The 19,767-nt window shown below is 38.9% G+C and overlaps 1 protein-coding gene across 1 annotated transcript; it reads right to left on the reverse strand.

Moving 5' to 3' along the window:
* Window positions 1-588: 588 nt before the first annotated feature.
* PECR (peroxisomal trans-2-enoyl-CoA reductase) lies at window positions 589-19,716 on the reverse strand. Its single transcript, XM_074145281.1, has 8 exons — window positions 19,587-19,716; window positions 16,173-16,306; window positions 8,463-8,628; window positions 7,692-7,773; window positions 5,744-5,840; window positions 3,436-3,546; window positions 2,726-2,837; window positions 589-2,603 (listed from the first exon to the last, which is right to left on the reverse strand). Exons 1-8 carry the CDS (start codon window positions 19,699-19,701, stop codon window positions 2,515-2,517), a joined length of 906 nt encoding a protein of 301 aa, XP_074001382.1. The 5' UTR covers window positions 19,702-19,716; the 3' UTR covers window positions 589-2,514.
* Window positions 19,717-19,767: the final 51 nt, after the last annotated feature.

Below are 19,767 nucleotides of genomic sequence, written 5' to 3' on the forward strand. Positions count from 1 at the left end.
TATCTGCAGCAGTAACAGCAAAAACTTGAAACATTTGTGCTGCCAGCTGACACGACACTGGGTTTCTGCAAGGCGCTGCAAAACTTTTAAAATAATTTAAATCTGCATAAAAAGGGACTAAAGAGGCAAGGACCAAAATTAAAACCTCTGCTCCAAGAATTAAGCATTTCACGTTCTCCCTGGTGCAAGAATAAAAAAATGGAAAAGAAAGACCAAAAAAAAAGGAGAGGCTGTGATCATCGCAAAACCATTACAGCAGAGGAGTTTATAGCCTAATATGCAGTTTAGTGTAATAAGCATTTTAATATTGTGGACAGTAAGCCTCAACAGATGGGGGACATTAGTACTATTACTCTTACACAGTACTTACCCCTAGAGTATTTTGAGTATATTCTCCTATGGCACGAAGCTGCAGCACATCATAACTCCACAAATGCTGGCTGTTTCAACTTCTTGCCAGTGAAGGAACAAGCCCCTTCTAAAGCACTAGCTTAGATATTCTTAATACATCCACTGCTTTGCTGGAATTTGAAGAAGGCAAGGTCAAATAAAAGTTCCTCGTATTCACTGCAAGCGGAAAGGTTTGTTATAATTCTTTCTTGTGGAGGAGTTTATTAATTGCAGACTGAACATGTCTCCCACACAGGAGAACGCTCACCTTTCTGAACCTGTTCCATTTCACTGAGACGAGTGCTGCATTTCACCATCGCTATGTATAAACCTCCCCTCTTTAATAATATTCAGACTCCAGCAAAGTTAAAGACGAAATTTGCAACGATATAAAATAATTATTTCCAAGTTTATCCTCAAATCCTATAGTAGTTCTGGGGTATGATGAAAGTAATTTAGTTTTATCAAATCACTTCGATTTCACATCAAATCTACAGTCCACACATATCATAGAATCTCACAGTCAAACATGAAAAGAAATTCCACAAGTCTCAAGCCTGTTCATGTTAAACCTTTTTTTACAGAAAAATGTTAAGAATGTAGAAACAATCTCTTAACAAATTATTTAATTTCACTGAAATGCAGTGGGCTAGGCTTCTAGAGTTAGTTATCTAACAGGTGCATTTTCTTTGAGGAATTTTCCTGCTGTGTACTCTGAACTAGTATTTGCAATAATCAAAATACACCTTGCACAAGAATTTTGAGAAAAGCGCTTATTTTCTCTCTGTACAAGTTTCTCACAACCACGTAAATGACAACCCAGCTACTAAGGAAAGAAGATATACCAGCAGAAAGCATTTTGGCTCAAATCCCTCCTCCCTCACAAAACTGGCATTCAGATTTTCATGAAAAAGCAATCTACATGTTCCCATATTTTAATGAAAAACACAAAAGTCCACCATCTTTGCAGAGAACAAATAACTGACAGAGACTTTTACATTCAATCCAAAATGAAGTATTAATAAGGTTGATTCTATAGCAGCAACTTGATTCCACAAATTTCAGTTGTTACAGTGAACATTAGTCATTACTTAACTTTAATCAAAATATAAAAACTATCAGACATAGGAGCACCTTGCCTTAAAGTGAGTAAAGTGAGCAACAACAAATACAGCCTCTTCGAGCCATATATTGCAAGATTTCTGTTTTTTAAATGGAATCTCTGTATTGATCACAAAAATCACGCCTATTCTAGAGACATTGATGAACAAAATTGTGTTAACATTATAAGACAACACAGGATGGACAGAATGTGTTTTAACTGGTAAATGAAGGATTCCAAGTTTCTCCTTTAACAACACAGCATACTGCAGAAAGCACTGCAATATACACCACAGCTGTTGCTTCAAGATTATGCATATTGAATTGTTGAATCTATATCGTTTTCCATCACTGTATGTAAAAGCTTATTACCTGATTATTCTATTATAAAATTTAAGTTGCAGTCAGCTTAACTCCATTATGTAGCTATAGCTGCAAACAATTTACAACATTTCCAATATGATACGCACCATTAGTTTCAAACAATAACAGTATTCTGCCTTATTTTTAATTCTTTTCAGAGAAATACCTACTCAGTCTTTAAAATCATTGGTGAACACTCAGTGTGTGGCTGAACAGAAATAGCACAGAGCTAACAGCTACCTCAAGGGTTACTGATGTAACAAATAGTAACAACGGAGATTTAAACTACCTTCTCCCCAAATTCATCCAGAATAGAAGGATTCCACAACATTCCCTCTGTCCCCTCTTCACTTCAAAGTAAGTATGTTTTTATTCAGTTCTACAATTCTGCATTACTTAATGCCTGTGCAAATGGAGAATTTGTCTTTTATACATTCCCTTCCCAAGAGACTGAACGTTTTCAGAGCAGTGAGTGTTTTCAGAGAAGAAATTTATGATGTACAGCTTTTCAAGTTTTAAGTATAAACCAATGCAAAATCAAGGCACTCCAGGTAGTTACATATGAGCATAAAAATTGTATTACTTAAAATAGTAAGCCCAAATCACAAAGCAAGATTATCAGCAAGCATGCATCTGGGAATAAGGTGAAGTCTCATCCCTTTACAGCTTTGGCTTGAACTTGCCAGAAAGAAGCCTTTGAAGCATTTCAGAATTTTTTCCTTCTGGTGGTGAGGGCCATCTGTCATGATCTGAGGAAAACAAATAAAACAACATACTTAGCTGATTGAGAAACCAGGCACTTTACTTTTGTGTCCTCCCATTGCCCAGCTTCAAACGCTTGAAGGGTATTATTCTGTAGCCCATTTCTTACCAGGTATTTCTAGGGCATGGCTGTATAAACTTTGGCCACCATCCACGACCATGGTTATCCCAGTTATGAAAGAAGCAGCTGGAGATAGTAGAAAACACACCGCAGGAGAGATCTAACAAAAGAATGGCGATTTTAATCTTTCTTAAACTGCTGGGAATTGTTCATGTCAAAGATGCTTGTAAAAACTTTTATAAGGAAGACACAGCAATGTTTTCTACTCAGTAATGAAAATTGTGACCATCTTAAAGCCATCCTTCCAGTCACAAACATCAAGCACATAACAGATGAAAAACAGTAAGCTCTCGGATCAGCATCAGATGCTGAAAATCAAACAAAAAAGTTGACCAGTTTACCAAAGATGCATATTCCTGGTGGAAGAGAGCTAAGTACTTTTAAGATACAGTTTTTTTCACATTAATCTACATTCTTTCAGTCCTCCCCACTTGGAAGTCAACCTTTTCAGAACTAATGCCTACTATGAAAGTACTCTACTTCAGCTGTAAGAGGCATCTAAATTAAATTTTCAGTGTAACAGTGAGTACTGGTTAAGTCTCCCACTTGGCACTACTAGACATAGCTACAAGCTTTTTTCTTTTTTTAATATTCCATCACAGTGCAAAATGAAGTCTTTATTTTTCTCCAAATAATAAAGTGGCTTCAAAATAGAGACACAGAAGTAGAAATATCACAAGTGTTCTGAAATACATTACCTCTTCAGGAACCGCTGACCTCTTGGCAGGAATCTTTGGTATGCTCTTTAACCACATCATTATACCTTGTTCTCCATAGTTTGCAACAGCAGTTTCTGAAAATACTAGTCCCTGTTTTAAAAGAGCATATTGAAAATTAAGTTCTCTTGCATATGTTTAAACTGTGATCATTGTTAAATTGTGAAGTTGTCATTACTGGGATTTTCTGTGGTATGAAACTGTCTAAACAGCACTTGAATGCAACTTTTTAAACTTAATGGAATAGTATAATTTTTACAAGAAGTTAATTTGGCTGCTAGCCACATCTCTATTCAAGCGAAATAATTTAGATTATTCCAATTCTCCACTGTCACTTCAATAACTATAAAGTGGAGAGTATATAGAAGAAACTCAAAATTTCAAGCATTTCATATTAGCTTACAGCAGAAAAATACAGAGCCCCAAGAACAAGTTCTCAACAGTTTCTTGTAATCTGCCAGAACACTAGATTGATTTTATTGTGAATTATTGAAGCAGACAGATTTTACAGACAGAATTTAGACTGTCCCTAATTAGATGCTATAGAAATAGAAAAAGGTGATTTTCTTTGCTCTGATGATTATACAGTCCACTTTAGACTTGAGAGGGAAGATGAAGGCTACAGCAATGGGAACGCAGGGTTACAGGGATCAGTTACGATAGAACCTTGGGGACTCAAGTTTAAGTAAAATAACAACATTTGAATCCATCTATGGAGTACATGCTAGGATTTCTCTTCTAAGGTATTGTGATATGTGAGAGACTGTATTTTGGGAGCTAGGGAAGTATCTCATACGTGAAACTATTTTTTTTAGAATACATGCTTCCCTCTCTGTGGTCCCATTCCCTACACCTTACTCTGCTCCCATAAACCAGTAAGTGTCTCTATGGTTACCACAGACACAGTGGGTCCATAAAGGTGATAGATAAAAAGTATTACTCTAACTACAACATGGAATTTTGTTACCAGCATAGTAACAAAGCTAGCAAGTACTTCTGAAAGAGCTAAACCACTGAAGTGTTCGCTTGTCAAAAACTTCTTTTGTCACATGCTATAAAGTATAATTAGTATGATTCATTAGGTAATTAGCATGCCTGAAAAATATATTCACATAATAAAGCTGTCTTAATTACTTACTTCCCCAAGACTTGATAAATCAGAAAAAACAAATAAACAGGAGAAACAAGCCAGCAGATCTTAGTATTTCACAAGCCTCCGGATGAGTCGGGCCCCACAGAGGCTACGTAAGAGCCACTACCTGAAGGATCATCACACACCTGCCATTAAGCATTCTGTGTTATGCCAGAAAAAGTGAGCCAGATGTTTTAGGACAAGAGGCACCACAGGATATATATCCTACAAAGATAGTACAAAGATCTTCCTAGGGACCAGTTAAACAAATCTGACACAACTATACTGTGAGAGATGATAAATTCTGAATGTAGAAGTAGCTGGACAAAGTTTACCTTTCCTCTTTGAAGGGAGTAAATGTGCAAAATAAATTGTGGTTAAGAAGATTACACAAATCACAATCTCAAATGTCAAAGCTAAATGTCTCAAATGTCAAAGCAAAGGGCGTCTATATAACCTCCGTGAATGCACCACCATGGCACTAGAAAATTTAGCTGCTCTTTCCATACAGTTACTTAAAACAACTGCTACCCGCTACCTACTTCCTCAGAAATGTGGCAGGCATATTTTAGTTGGCATGTATAGTGGTTTCCTGTCTGCATATATTTGATAAGAAAAAAATCAGAACACGCATTTTTACATAAAATTTGTTTGAGAGAAAGTTCACTCCAAACACAGTCTTTTTGTGCCTAAAACTAATCTAAGTAAAAGATAAAGTAAAAGACATTATGTGACACATTCAGAGTTCAAAATAACTTTGTAAACACAGGTGAAAACCACCAGCATACCTGAACCTCAAATAGAAAAAGTTTTGTGAACTCAGAAATAATTTAATCACTATTGAAACACAAAGCATTCAGTTATTTTATGTCTAGGGTTTGTAAGACAGGTCACCAACTCCTCCCAGGAGCTAGAAAAAACCTAAGAGTGCCAAGTCAAAGCAGAAAGCAGAAGCAATTTTATCCCACATCATCCAAGCAGTACAAAACATTCTCAAATGACCCGAAGAACGCATATGAGAGAATTATGAATAAATATATACATAAATAATGCACAAACAGTTACAGACTATAGATTTTAAAATCCCTTTTGTCTGAAAGTTTTACCCAGCAACATGTATGACAGCTAAGTTTAATTAGGTTATTTGCCATTACTTACAGGAGCAACGCTGTTAATTCTTACTCCGCTGTGGGCCCATTCTAAAGCTAAAGTCTTGGTTAGGTTATTGACTGCAGCTCTTGCAGCTCCTGTATGCCTATGGAGAAAAGAAAGCAAAAAAAAGCATCTGTTCCCTCAGCTACCAGTGCTCAATGTTAATGCTACCGCAGCCTCACCAGGGTAGTCAGAGTAGCTTTCTATGGCTGGACCAACCATCTGAGAGAAAGAGAGATATTTTCTAGTTTTTAAGTATGACCATAGCTTCACAGTTTAAACAAGCTACACTACAGTTTCCTGTAATTTCTGGGAATACTTATCTCTTCCCCAACATGACATGAGGTCAGCTACATTCTACTGCAGAAGCAGGCTTATAAAATGGAAAAAAACCTGCAGGCAAAGTTCAATCTCCATAAAAAGGTAGGTTGCACAGGTAAAGAAACACTTGGAAGAACAGTGGTCTGAAAAATAGTTTAGGTCTTCAGACAAACATGATTAAAATAAGCCACTATTCAAAAATTACTATAGGTAGATGGAGACAGAGACAACCGTAGGCAGAGTGATCTCATTCACCTTGCTGCTACAGGAAACAAGTCTGAAATGATCACAAGCTTGAACAAATGCAGGCAAAATTACTGCAGTGATGAATAGTGGACAGTGAGACTCAGAGAAAACTATTAGAGTTCAGTTTCTTTAGCCTAGCAAAACAGATTTAGGAGATAGATACAAGAGCTTCTCAAATACCAGGAAAGGAATAAGAAAAAGTTCAGAAAAACATAAGAAAACCCAATTTATTCATCTGTTTAGGGCAGAAATAAATAACCTCCAGGCATGCTATAAGAAAACTTGACTAGTTTTATGTTCAAAATTAATACTTATGAAAAATTGTATGAGGTGATTTTTGGTATGAGTAGAGGCTGGACTTGTAAAAGAAATGTACTATTGAAAAAGACTTCCCAAAACAAGTACCAATTTAACAGGAATTTAATTTGAAAGTAGTTTTGTCTATCCATCTACATCCACATACAACAGTTATTTGGGAAACTTTTTTTCACTGTTATTCAGAAGTAGTTTTTTTATCTCTTGGTTCAATTCTCAAATATAGCTTCAGTCTATTTGCCGTGACAATTCGACCAGACTTAACCAGAATGGAGAAATCAAATAACTGTAGCTTCAGCACCACCCTGTGGAACTCTAAATTTATTTTGTACTGTCAATAAGTTAGTGAGAAAATATTCTTCTGTTCCTTAAAAATTTAAAACTTTGAAAACTTTCAACCCTGTATCAGGACAAAGAGAGGTAATGAAACATTCACTCAAATTATATTTTTATATTTTCTTCAGTAGAAATTCAATTTCAAAGTTAAAAAAAGAAAAGGTAATTTCAAAGAAGAAATTCAGATTTTTTCCAATTAAGCAACTGTCAAAATGCAGCATTTTCACAACTTCAGAATCTCCTTTACGAAGGCAAAAAGGAAAATGGGAAAGGCAGGCATTATGTGACCCAAAGGACAAAGGCAAAACCTGGTAACATACTAGAATGTTCTTCCTACTCCCAGTCTGACTCCCATAACTCATTACACCATCAAGACCTGTAAACTGACAGTAGAAGAGGTGCCAAGTTTTTGCAAACCCTCCAGGAATTTGGATAGAGAACAGGTAAAGGTTACATTTCAGTGCAACTAGTCCCACTAGCATACCATTTCCAGTGAGAGCTTCACCGGCAAGTCTTGCAGCCCAGAGATGTCATTTATTACTGTAGTCTCTACTGAACTAATAAGAGATCCCCACACATACAGCCAAGTGATACTATTGCTCTCTCTTGACCTAACTACTGTATTTCCATACTCTGATGCTGTCCAGTGCATGCCTTTCTAAAATGTAGTGTTTAGGAGCAATTAGTACTTCTAGGGGAAAAAGACAGGAAAATGTAAAAATAAAATATATATTACGACATTCCAGGAAACCCATTTCTCACGGCAGCAGTAATGTTGACAATGACTCCTCCATGTTCCTGCATCCAGGCATTGTACACTGTATGAAGGAGGGAGATAACCTATAAATATCAGAAGAAATGCATACAAATGAACTTGCCAAGTGGAAGCCAAATCTGGAGTCTTAACTCCAATTACACCACACATTTCCTGTGCAGATTTAGATAAACAATCTACTCTTTGTACCATATCCTCACCACTGGATTGGTGAGATAACAAGTGTGGTCCAGGTAAGGCTCAATGTTTGTCAAGAAGCCTTCTGGTGGAAATCAAGATTTTGTGCTTCCACATAAATTACCTTCATTTTCACATTCACAATGCTATCTGAGAATCATGTACCATACTTAAAATGAACTTTAAATTTACATACCTGATGGGAGAGAAATCTTCTCCTGTGCTACACACAGTGAATACAGGCCACAGAATTTAAGTGGCCACAGAATTTAAGTGGCTTTCCTATTGTCTTCTAAGTGAGTATCTAAGCCAACTGACTTCCCAAACCTGGCCTTAACCAGAAGGTTATACTTGCCTAAATTTATGTTTGTATATATGAACGGATGTAATGTACAGTTTAATGTAAAGCTTTGGATGAGATTCATGAAAATAAATATCCACTGTCAGATAAGGGTGTGAAAACAGAACATAGGGAAACTTTACATTTCTTGTCTTCTGGTATCGCTGTGAAAAACAAAACAAATGAACAAAAGAAGCTGAATGTTCAGTCCCTACCTGCTTTGCAGCAGTAGAAGGTCCCTGTCAGATTCGTGTCTATCACAGCATTCCAGCCTTTTGCACGGATGGCTTCAGAGGGACTTGCGAATTGGCCCCCTCCGTTATTCACCAGGAAGTCAATCTTCCCATGCAGACTCAGTGTAGACTTCACCAAAGCTTCTACCTGAAACAGTATTCGTTAGTACGCTGATTAAGCTATATACCTACTTTCATTCTCAGACAGTACTTTCTCTCTCGTATCCTTTTCATACACAAAAAGGAGTTACCAGCTTTCATTGAGGCTGGAAGATTGGTATGACAGGTTTAGTCACCCAAGAAGGATTGAGCCGAGTCCATGTTTATTTAGGAAATCCTCCTGGTATAATGCAGGTGCTACAGAAAATACCAGAACTGAAAGAAGAAGGGGACTGATGCTGCTGAAGGTTTGTAAAAACAAAAATACACAAACCCCTGATACTTAAGACCTATTAAGAATCTCCTGACATGTTTCACAAGGATGGGGGTGTTCACATCAGATCCTGGAAGAGTTCCATATAAGGTAGCTAGTGGTTTTGTTTTTTTTTTTTTTATCTGACCCATATACCTCAGCATTTTAAATAGAAAACTTAAGTCATCTTGTGAAGTTTTAAACATTCTTATCTAGAAGTTTTTCAATTACTACAGCTCTGACAGACGAATTGGCAACAGTCAATCTTCTTACCCAGACCAAGAAGGTTAGTTTGTTACCCTACAAAACATGAACTCTAAAAAGTGATGGAAATACTACAAGTTGTCTTCTTTAGCAAAGTAAAGGTGAATATTTGACTAAGTAGGTACCTTTTGTCTACAAGCAGGATGAATAACTTACAATTAAGAGCACTGTCTGGCATGATTTGTTCTGAAAAGGTATTAACAGCAAATACCAACAGACATTTTATTCACTCACTCAAAGAGCTGTCAGCACAGAAAAGGAGCTGCTTAAGTTCATATGGAAGGAAAGAGATTTTGAGAATCTAAACCTAGCTCTAACACTGACCTAATCTGAGCTATAGGCTGTAACCTAAGCCTTTTGCTTTGTCTTCTGTTTTGGAAGTACAGCAGTTTCACCACACACACTAAACAGAAAAGAACTTCTGGAGGGGAAGGTATTTCAAAGCATTCCAAGATTTTATAGATAACAAAGATGATGTATTTTTCCTATTACAAGATACTACTAAGAACTCTATAGCAACTGCTTAATAATTTAACCTTTATCTCAAGAAATTGAGGAAATGGGACAACATGACTGTTTCCTGCTTACATTATCTATCATAACGAGATATCATGGACCAGTTACTCCTATTCAAGCATATATAAAAAGTTTATCTAGCATCTGTGGTCAAAGAAAACACAGACCAAAAAAAAAAACCAAAAAAACCAGCAGGAGCAACGCTGCTGCTGAAACAGATTTGACTAGGGGAAGGATATCAATCAGCCTTCCTCAGTAAATACTGAGTTAGCAGTAGAAAACATCAGAAACAAAAGAACAAGCAATGCACCATCTGTATCTCACCAGGGCTGCCTTACAGCTTTTGCTGCTAACAGTTCAGGATGGTTTAACAGGATAGTATGGATCCTGTAAAGATACACATCTCTGAAGAAGAAAACCTAAAGAAACATATAATGACTGAAGCTTGATTGAAAAACTAATGCCTGCTGAGAAAAAATGCCTTAAGAAAATAATTTTGATACCTAAATCACCATCTTTAAGTTCTGAATGGCATCTTATTCCTCACATCAGTCACTGCAGCTTGTGGGATCTGAGGAAAAAAAAAAACCCTAAAAAACCAAACCATCTGTGACAGCAGTTCTAAACCCATAACTTGTGAGAACCATCTTATCACAAAGACTTCTAGGTTTGCTCACAACCAGAGAAAAGTAAGTTATGTCTCGCTAGGTAGCAAAAGTTATACTTTGCTCAGCAATGTCAAACTCTTCTCCCTGTCAGCCTGAGAATCTTGCTTTGAATATTGTTCTCCATAAGTCACTGAAGTATGGACTCATTTGTGGGAGAGAAATGGTTTCAGTACAAGGAATGTTTGAACAGACTAAGGCTATTCAGGTGGGGGGGGAGGGAGGGGGAGGGAAGAGAGGGAGAGAGAGAAAAAGGAATGCTAAGAATCTTAAAAAAAAAAAAACACAGAAGGAAAATCTACTGAGACATTACAAGAAACATTTCAACAGGGGGACAAAACCTGCTGTGACATATCAATTCAAAATGGTTCATGGTGTATCTTAAGAAACTGTTGTTGTTCTTATTTGTCGCACCATATTCTTAGGGCGATAAAAAAAACATCCCACAAATGCATGTCAGTTCTGCTTTCCAAAAGCCAGCAAAGGCTGGCAAGCTCTCCAGTGACAGCTCAGACGGCTCCAACTGTGGAAATCTTCACAATGTCTTCTGTACTGTAAAGAAAGCATCCTTGCAGTGCCTCTCCCAATTGTAGTAAACATGGTGACAGCAGCCACCAGCACAGTGGGAAAGAGGATCTGGTAGAACACATTTAAATGACAGTGAGACCTAAATAAGATTCCTTTCTGTTCCTAAATATTCAAAATCCACACAGAAAGAACTTAATAAAAAAGCTACTAAAGACCATCTCTGGAAGCAAAACAAAACTGCAGAAGCCATAGTTAGCAGGTTAGGATGTTCTTCTGAAAAAGACTGAAAAGAACAAAATCAGGCACTATAGACATAACCAGAAGACTGGAGCTCTTCAATAAGGACCCTTTTGCGTGACTGACACTCAAAATTATTATGCAGTAGCACACTTTCACAGGTAACTGAGATGATAGTACTCGCTGACACAGAAAAGGGACAAATATCCACATGCATTCACAGGTCACCTTGAACTTGAGTAAAACTCAATAGGCAAACTACCCACTGCAGAGAGTAAGAGGTTTGCCATTTGGGGGCTGGAACTATTAGGCATTCTTACACAGTGATAACAGGTATTTTTACTTTGTATCATTGCTGTGTTATCTTAAAGTACAATAACAAGAATCTCTTATCCACAGCTCCCCACCAAGCTACACTCTTCCACTACAGGCTTCACACAGACAGGCGATAAGTATTTATAAACCAATTGAGACTATACTAAGCTATAAATTTTATTGGAAAAAAAAAGCTACTAGTAAACTCAGACACAATGTTAGCACTAAATATTACTGTATTGAGTCTGTCTGAAGGACTCTTGTTTGTCACTCAAGTGATAGGTTTTACCCTCAGTATCTGGTCCAGCAGCACTTGTTGCTGGAGCTCAAGTATGGAAAGGGGACACTACACAGAATTCTGAATTGCTGGTTTCAAGAAGAGCAGTGGCCTACTAGAAAGACAAAGTTTTATCTTCCACTTACCTAGATATGTTTTCTACTTATCTAGATACCAGTTAAAGAAATGTTTGTCCAGAGCACATAGCACAAAGGCTTTACAAGGGTAAAAAGTTCCTCATGTCTATCTTTCCCCCAACAATAGATTTGCTGTGGTTCAAAATTTAAGACACAAAAACACATGCTTCCCATTCCCAACACCTACAGATGAAAAAAACAACTCTTTTCATAATGGAAAAATGATTGGGTTTCTCTCCTCCACTCTGTCCACCATTATACTGAGGCACTGAAATTAATTAATTAGATCCTTGGATTTTGGAAAAAGAGCTTGGTTTGAAAAGACACACACACACAGAGCTGTCTTGCCTGCATCTCAGAAAGAGCAAACTGACCTGCTGTTGTTATGTTCAACACATTATGCGGGCAGTGATAGAAAATATCCAAATAATTAAAATCACTTCAGCTTCATAATTGCTAAGAAGCAACATTGATCACTACATACACCTCAGACCACAGGATACGGCACAGGTGCACAATCACTGCTTCAGGATAAGGCCCCACAAAGACAGAACACAGAAACCCTGCCTTCTCTTACAGGCATCCCAGAACTCTCTACTCTTCCATCTTTAAAAACAAAACCAGGTTTGCTACCCTTTACAAAACACTCAATGGAAAACTAGCCAAAAGCAGCAGCAGCAAACTTGTGACAGAAATAGGCCTGACAGGTTATGCAGTGGTTGAAAATCCTCCATCAAGCAAGATTACTTCTTGCACATTAAATGAAAAGTAAGCTTTGCTAGAAAGCAAGAGGGCCTCTGAGGATGAAGATTAAGAGACTTAAAAATGTGAATTCATTAAGCTATTCCCATGATATCTGTCATCAAGCTCCTGCAGCAATTAATTCACTGCACCTTCTTTGACTCTTCCTAAGCCAGAAAGAGCTGTAACAGACATACTGCACTATATGATGAGGGATGAATCTTCTAATGCTTGAATTTCACAGATTCAAACTAGGGCACACAAAAAGAATGGGCTATGTCATCTTCAAAGCAGGTCAGTTACTTTAAGATTTGCAATAAGAGGCAAAAAAATAATCATCTGGCAATTCTGAAAGCACTTTCATCTTTCTTAGATCTCCTTTATTCAAAGTCCCTCCCTCCAGTTTGCCTGATTATAAAATTAAAACCAGGACAAAATTCATAGGGGGCCTTTAGAGAAATGCAGAAAAAGTGATGGAGATGGAGGGATAAAAAAACCCCAAAAAATGCATGCTACAGTAAGAACAGATGGCTTGTTCCTACAGGTGATCACGGTGGCTTCCTTTAAGAGAAAGATTTATTTTTAGAAAGGTTTCAGTGAGACGTCAAAGAGAAGGATGCACTAAATGAATTATGTAGTTCTTCAGGAAGCTTCCTGGGCTTTGTAGCTTGTGATGGATCAGTTCCAACATCTAAGGAGGCTTGAACTCCTAAGTTTTTTCCCTTGTTGAAACATTTATAAGGTCTTTCTCCTTCACACATTCTTTGGTACCTGATATAAGAGCCGAGAAAGATGATGTGATGACTCACAGGGAATACTTGTCGAGGCTATCCTCTCTACTCAACAGTGTGCTTCTGTGAATTTCTAAGGTAAATACTTTTCACTCATACTAAGCTGAAAGCAATGAGTTGTAGAGCTATTAATGAGTAGCATACGGAGCCAACACAGTTGTACAAGGGTTTCGGGATGGAAGCCAAAAGTTTAAATGCCCTCTCACCCCATCTTCAACTGTAAACAGAAGCTGCTTCTGTATTTGTGAAAATGCTCAAGTGAGCTATATTGCTGTGTTGCCTCTATTCGAGACTTACCTCACAGGCTAGAAAAATCCTTCACTATATCTTTTACTGACCCCTGTTCCTAAGACTCCAAGTCCCAGACACTAAATTTACGTTAAGAATGGAATAGGTTTTGAAAGTGGGAGGTACAATGCTCTTTGTATAGAAATAAAAGCCCAAAGGTACTTTTCCTCTAGTCTCCACGAGGTAATCAAATGCAAATTAGAAAAAAGCATTCACCATTGCTGCTCTTAGAAAAGAGAATAAATAAGCAATAGTGAGCAGTGGGTTGTGGAAAATCTGCTACATCCCTCGGTTCTGACAGTTTTTAGCAGTGTTAAGCCACCCATTGTTAATTTGAGTTTATCTAGCTTCAACTTACAAACACTAAGCACCTAAGCATAAGGAAGTGCTATCCTCACTACAAATTTAAAAGCTGAAAACGTGATCCACACATTTCTGATCCAATAGTAATTTTAGAAATCAAGTAACAAGTGGCAAAGATTTAGCAATCTTTGAGAATCTCAGCATTAAAGAACTAATGGAGGAGGACAGAGCCAGAAAAACAAGAGCTGAAGAACAAAAATCACAGGATGTCTCTAACCAGTAAAAATATCTGGTCTTGGAGATGGGCATCTGGAATGAGTAAATATTTGTTTAGTGAGTACACTTAAGTTCTCTTATGCTGACATGCAACAGACATTGCACTTCTTGTTCAAAACTTCCACAAAAGGCTTACAAAATTGTCATAGTGACTTTCTTCTAAATAGGATTTCAACAGAAAGAAGTAAGAGGAGCTGGAGAACTGAAGTGAGCCAAACTGTAAGACTGAGTCAATGCCTGAAAAATTCAAGGCTGAAGTTTAATCTACCGTATCCCTCTGAACCCTCTCTTCAATAGATATGGATATGAAATGACAATGGTTTATGAGAACTTCCAGTGGCAGAAGACACATGATAGAGGCTTCTCCAATATCACATGAAAAGTTCTAAGAAAGCTCTGGTGTGTCTGTAAATGAGTAGAGCTTAAAACTAAGCCGGAAACGAGACAATTCTATGATGAAACTGCAGGGTAATGGCAAAGACAAAAGTTTCTCCCAGCATCAGCACGGCTACCAGTAACACAGAATAATACCTAAACACTTCACACAGCACCATAAAAAAGGCTTTAAAAGCACCTTTAAGTTTCCAAAGCCATCTGAGACTGTTTTGTCAAATATGTATTTAGCCACACCTAACAAACAGTAAACAAAGAAGAAGTGGTAGTTTGTTTAATGGAGATTACCTCATTGCACCATCCAAGCCCTCTACCATCTCACACAATACTGCAGTTCCCACTAAATCATTTTCAAACTGACACAGAAATAAGATTCACCTGCAGAAGGTTATTAAGCATCCCAGAGTACTTTCTGTAGGAACAGTGACATGAAAGAAGCCTTAAGCCTTTTCTCTCTCTTTACCCCTTTTCTTTCCTGTAGCTTTAATCATGTAAGTTGCCCTCTGACATCTGTCATAACCTATTATATCACACTGCTGATGCTAGTAAATACAAACCTACAAATCACTGGTAGGTGAAGTGACACACTGCACAGCCCCAGGGTTCGTATCCTTCAGGAGAGAAAGTCTAAGTCTATCACTATAAATATTTTATGGCACGAGCTGTTCCATGAGGGAAGAATTTTACTTTTTATTTGCTTTATGGTTTTATATTTGGATATTTCCAGAATCTACAGAGCTACTGAAGGTCATTAATATTTCTTTAAGTTTTGCTAGAATTTAACAGAGACTTTGAAAGGTTAAGAAAGAAGTAGCAATCAATGGTTACTGGAATATTTTCTGTCTGTCTTCAGGATGTTAAAAGTCCAACCTGATTCTGGACTTTTAAATCTTTAATTACAGAGATTAAAAATTAGGATGTGAATGCAGACTTCTGAAGAACCTGGATTAAATACTTTTGCTCTTGATCTTCCATTTTCTGTAATATGAAGAAAAAAGAAAAAACTCAACTGGGATAGTAATAGAGTTTGTAATGAGGCTGACCTCAAATTGTAATCAAAATTTGAAACATGTCTAAAAATAATAATATCGGTGGGGTTTTTTCGCTTTAATACAAGCAACACCGACAACACAAGTGTTGAGATTCCATGCTATGACTTCCTGTTTGAAGGAACTATTCCAAAGTCTCCATCTTCACAAGTTATCTGCTGTCACAGAAACGTGACACACAACCATGCTAAGTGGGCTCCGGTTCAGCTGTAGAACATGCCAGTTCCAAGGCCTGTTTCTCCCAGAAATATCTGAAATAGTTTTGCATGGTCAGAAAAATATTTGCAATTACAAATGGTTTCTTGCTTACGTGTCTAAGAAATGGTCTTTCCTTGGAAAGCACGTTTTTAACTAGATAAATTTAACAGTGCTTAGTGCACCTGTCCCCTTGATCTAAGCCACTTTCTCAAAAGGAGAGAAGACCTTTGGAGACCTGAGAATTTATAAACACAAAATGCTTTTGACATGTTAAACCCCAGAACAACATCACTAGTCTTTACCTCATCTTCGTTGCGGATATTGCACTGTATGGGAGTCACTTTGGCAGGACTCATGGAAGAAAATGAATTATTCAGTTCTTCTGCAGCAGCTTTTAATCGGTCAAATTTACGAGAGGCAATAACAACACTGCAACCTGTAGAGACAAAATGAAACATTCCTCAGCTAACATAGTTAACATTACAGTCATGCTAGTTTTTTAATAACATCATAGAGATATCTTGTAGGATATGCATTTATTAATCACTCACTAGAAGATACAGTGTTGAAGTTCTTGCATGAGAGAGAAATGACTGATGTCAGATGCTTCTTAGCAACAAGATCCCACTGTGCCAGGAAAAGAGCAATCAAAAAAACGCCCACAAGGTTCCCTCTCCCTTCCTGCAGAAGGGAAGATAGACTGTGAGTTGCAGAGTCAGCAAAGTAGCTTTCAGACATAACTTTTGCTGCCTCTGCTCACAGCTGCCTCATTTATCAATTACGTGATTTAAAGATGTTTCAGCAGGTCTTGATTACAAAAAAATGCTTGCTTCTAAAACCACAAAAATAATTTTACTGTATATCTGGCTGTAATTTTGACTAGCGGTGAGCAAATGTAATGCTCTGCTTTTTAACCCTACAGAGTCTGAAGGAAAGAATAACAACCTCACGAGATTAATTCCTATCTGCAGACTACAGACAGCAGGAACAGAGGCTTCCCTGTGCCACTGCCACAAGCTGTAGAATCCTAGCTCAGAAAAGAGGGAAAAACTGGGGGGAACTCCAGCCTTCTGGTTTTGGGGTGGGGTTTTTTTCAGCACTTGGAGGCAGAAGGACTTGTTCTACACAGAAAAACAAAGCAGGTGCCAAATTTATGGCAAGCACTCACAGCACAACCAGTCTAGTTTTTTCTGTCACACCAGTGGACTCAGGACAGCTTTAAGGCTTCAGCAATTGCTACTACATAGACTAAAATAGACCACACCAAATTAATTCCTAGTGCAAATCCAGTAGGCATGCATTTTCATATTACGGATAAGCAAATTAGTAGCTCCCACTCCCAAGCAAGTGAGGAGGTCTTGCTCCCAGTTCCCCCCTTGCATAATCTCAGCATCCGAGCAGAAGCCATCCCTTCCTCATACCAGCTCTGTGGCTCATCTGCTTTAACATAAACCAATTCAAGACCCTCATCCAGCAAAAAAAGAAAAAGTTAACATCTTGCCAGGTTGTTTTTTTTTCTTTGTTGCTATTTTACTGAGTGGAATTTGGTCTCTCGTGATCAAACAAACACCAAAATCAACTCAAAATAACTAGTGGGAGTAAAGAGCAGCAAGCTGTTCATTTGGCACAGGCTGTCTTGTGAAACTATACATAAAACTAAAAAAAAAAAAATAAAAAAAATAGAGGAGTTGAATTCTTCCAGAAGGAAGTGCTGCAACTACATCTCCCTAGAAATGGGAATTTCACCCTCAATCAGTGGCCACCTTAAAACAACACATGTGAATAAAAAATCAGGAGGTCTCAGAGACTAATTTAAATTAAGACCTCCAGTCACTTGGACAACAACTTGACTCATAAAATGGTACACACAATTATTAATACAAAATATTAAATTACAGTAGCATGGTTATATTTATCACAGAATGGTAGGGCTTGGAAGGGACCTCTGGAAATCATCTAGTCCAACCCCTGTGCCAGAGCAGGTTCACCTACAGCAGGTTGCACAGGATAGCGCCCAGGCAGATTTTGAATGTCTCCAGAGATGGAGACTCCACTACCTCTCTGGGCAACTTAAGTGCTTATTAATACACAAACTGATACAGAATAAGGTCCAGTAGAAGACTATATTTTTGCTAAATACATTAGTTGGGGGAAGGGGAGATTCTAACTCATGGAGGAACAAGCTGTACTGTACAAGCTGACACTACTTCACTTATTTGTCTTCACAAAGAAAGACAAGACCATTTCCTGATAGGGTCAAAGGGAAAAGGGCACAAGCTTCCAGATGAAAGGTTTAAATCTGTCCAGACGGCTTCAAAGGACACTGGTTATAAAAACAATGTACATCATGACTGATATTATCTGTCACTGTTCCTACAGACATTCTCTGTCCAGTCAGCCCCCCTCCAAAAAAAATACAGCTTACAGTGCAACGTATGCATGGAAATAGTTTCTGGTCATGTTCTCGTCAGGAGTAGCCCAGTGAGTCTGCAGGTAAGGAACGTTACTCAGACAGACTTAAGAAAAAGCTCTTTCTTCATTTTCTCACATGTGCTTTGTAGAGATTTGCAGCCTTGTTTTCTATTTAGGAGGTTATGGACACACACTTTTGTTATTTGTATTTTGCTTGAGAAAAATAATGCAGATCAAATTAAGTACAGTTTTAAGTTAACTGGGTAACATCATGAATCAACAATGTGATGGTGCTTAAAAAGCACCTCTTTAAGGCAGCATGTGAGGACACCTTGAAAAAACATGCTTTGTTCCCCAGTAATGCAAAGGCAGCAGAACCTGCCCCTACTTCAGCTCCACAGAGCAAGTGGGAAGCTGGGGACAAAGGCCAGGAGAGGCAGAGATGTCTCCCAGCACACGGTCTTAACAAAGAAAGCCTTTTGCTGTGCCGTGAAACATCGCACGGTGCACACTGCAACAGCACGAAGCGGGGGAGTGTAGTGCCCTGAGGCTTAATGCTAGTGCTGGTATTTTGAAAACGGCAAATCCAACCAGGATAATAAACATTAGCCGAAAACAGTCTGATGCCGATGATCCCTCGCACTAACGTTGAAACCTACAGAAAAGGTGTCGCAAGGTGGATGACTCAGAAGACTGCCTTTCACTCCAGATTTTACCATTTCTCTGTAATCAGCACAGAAAGAAAACCCACGGAGCGGAGGCTGAAGGAATACTTGAACTTCAGGACGTTCCTGTCACAAGCAGCGAGAGAGAAGCACCATTTCTCCCAGCTCCCTGTGGGGACAATGGCTCAAAACCCCACCACTCTGCAAGACTCAGTTCAACCACCAGATAAACCCTCCAGTTAAGCAAGACGAAAACTCACTTCATAGGGAGCATGAGAGAAAGGGTCCGGGTTTAATGTAACTTCCCTTTGACCGCTGTATTTAAAACAGCGCATCTTTTAAGCGCCACCGGGTCAAAAGGCACATCAACCTCACCCCGTTCTCCCCGCTATTCCCTGACTCCTGTCACAACGTCCCACTCACTCACTCACTCACTCACGTCCTCACAGCCCCGCTCCCCGAGCGCTGCCCGCTCCCGAAACGCACCGCAACCTGAGCGCTCCCTGACCCGGCCCCTCAGACTCCATCCCCCGCCTTCACCTCACGCCCGGCCCCGCTCCCCCCGACCCCCACTCTACCCCCTTGCCCCACCGGGGTCTACCCTGCGGAGCTTCGTCCTCCCCTCCCCCCCGCGCCCACCTAGCGCCAGCAAGTCGGCGGCGATGGCCTTGCCGATGCCGGTGCCGCCGCCGGTGACGATGGCCACCCGCCCGCGGAACAGCCCCGCCGCCAGCAACCCGCGCGCTGCCGCCATCTTCCCTCCCCCCCGCGCCTCGCACACACACAGCGCCGCGCACAGCGGCCGCCCCCGCCACGTGAC

This window comes from Numenius arquata, chromosome 3 (genome assembly GCF_964106895.1).
Source record: "Numenius arquata chromosome 3, bNumArq3.hap1.1, whole genome shotgun sequence".
Classification (NCBI taxonomy): domain Eukaryota; kingdom Metazoa; phylum Chordata; class Aves; order Charadriiformes; family Scolopacidae; genus Numenius; species Numenius arquata.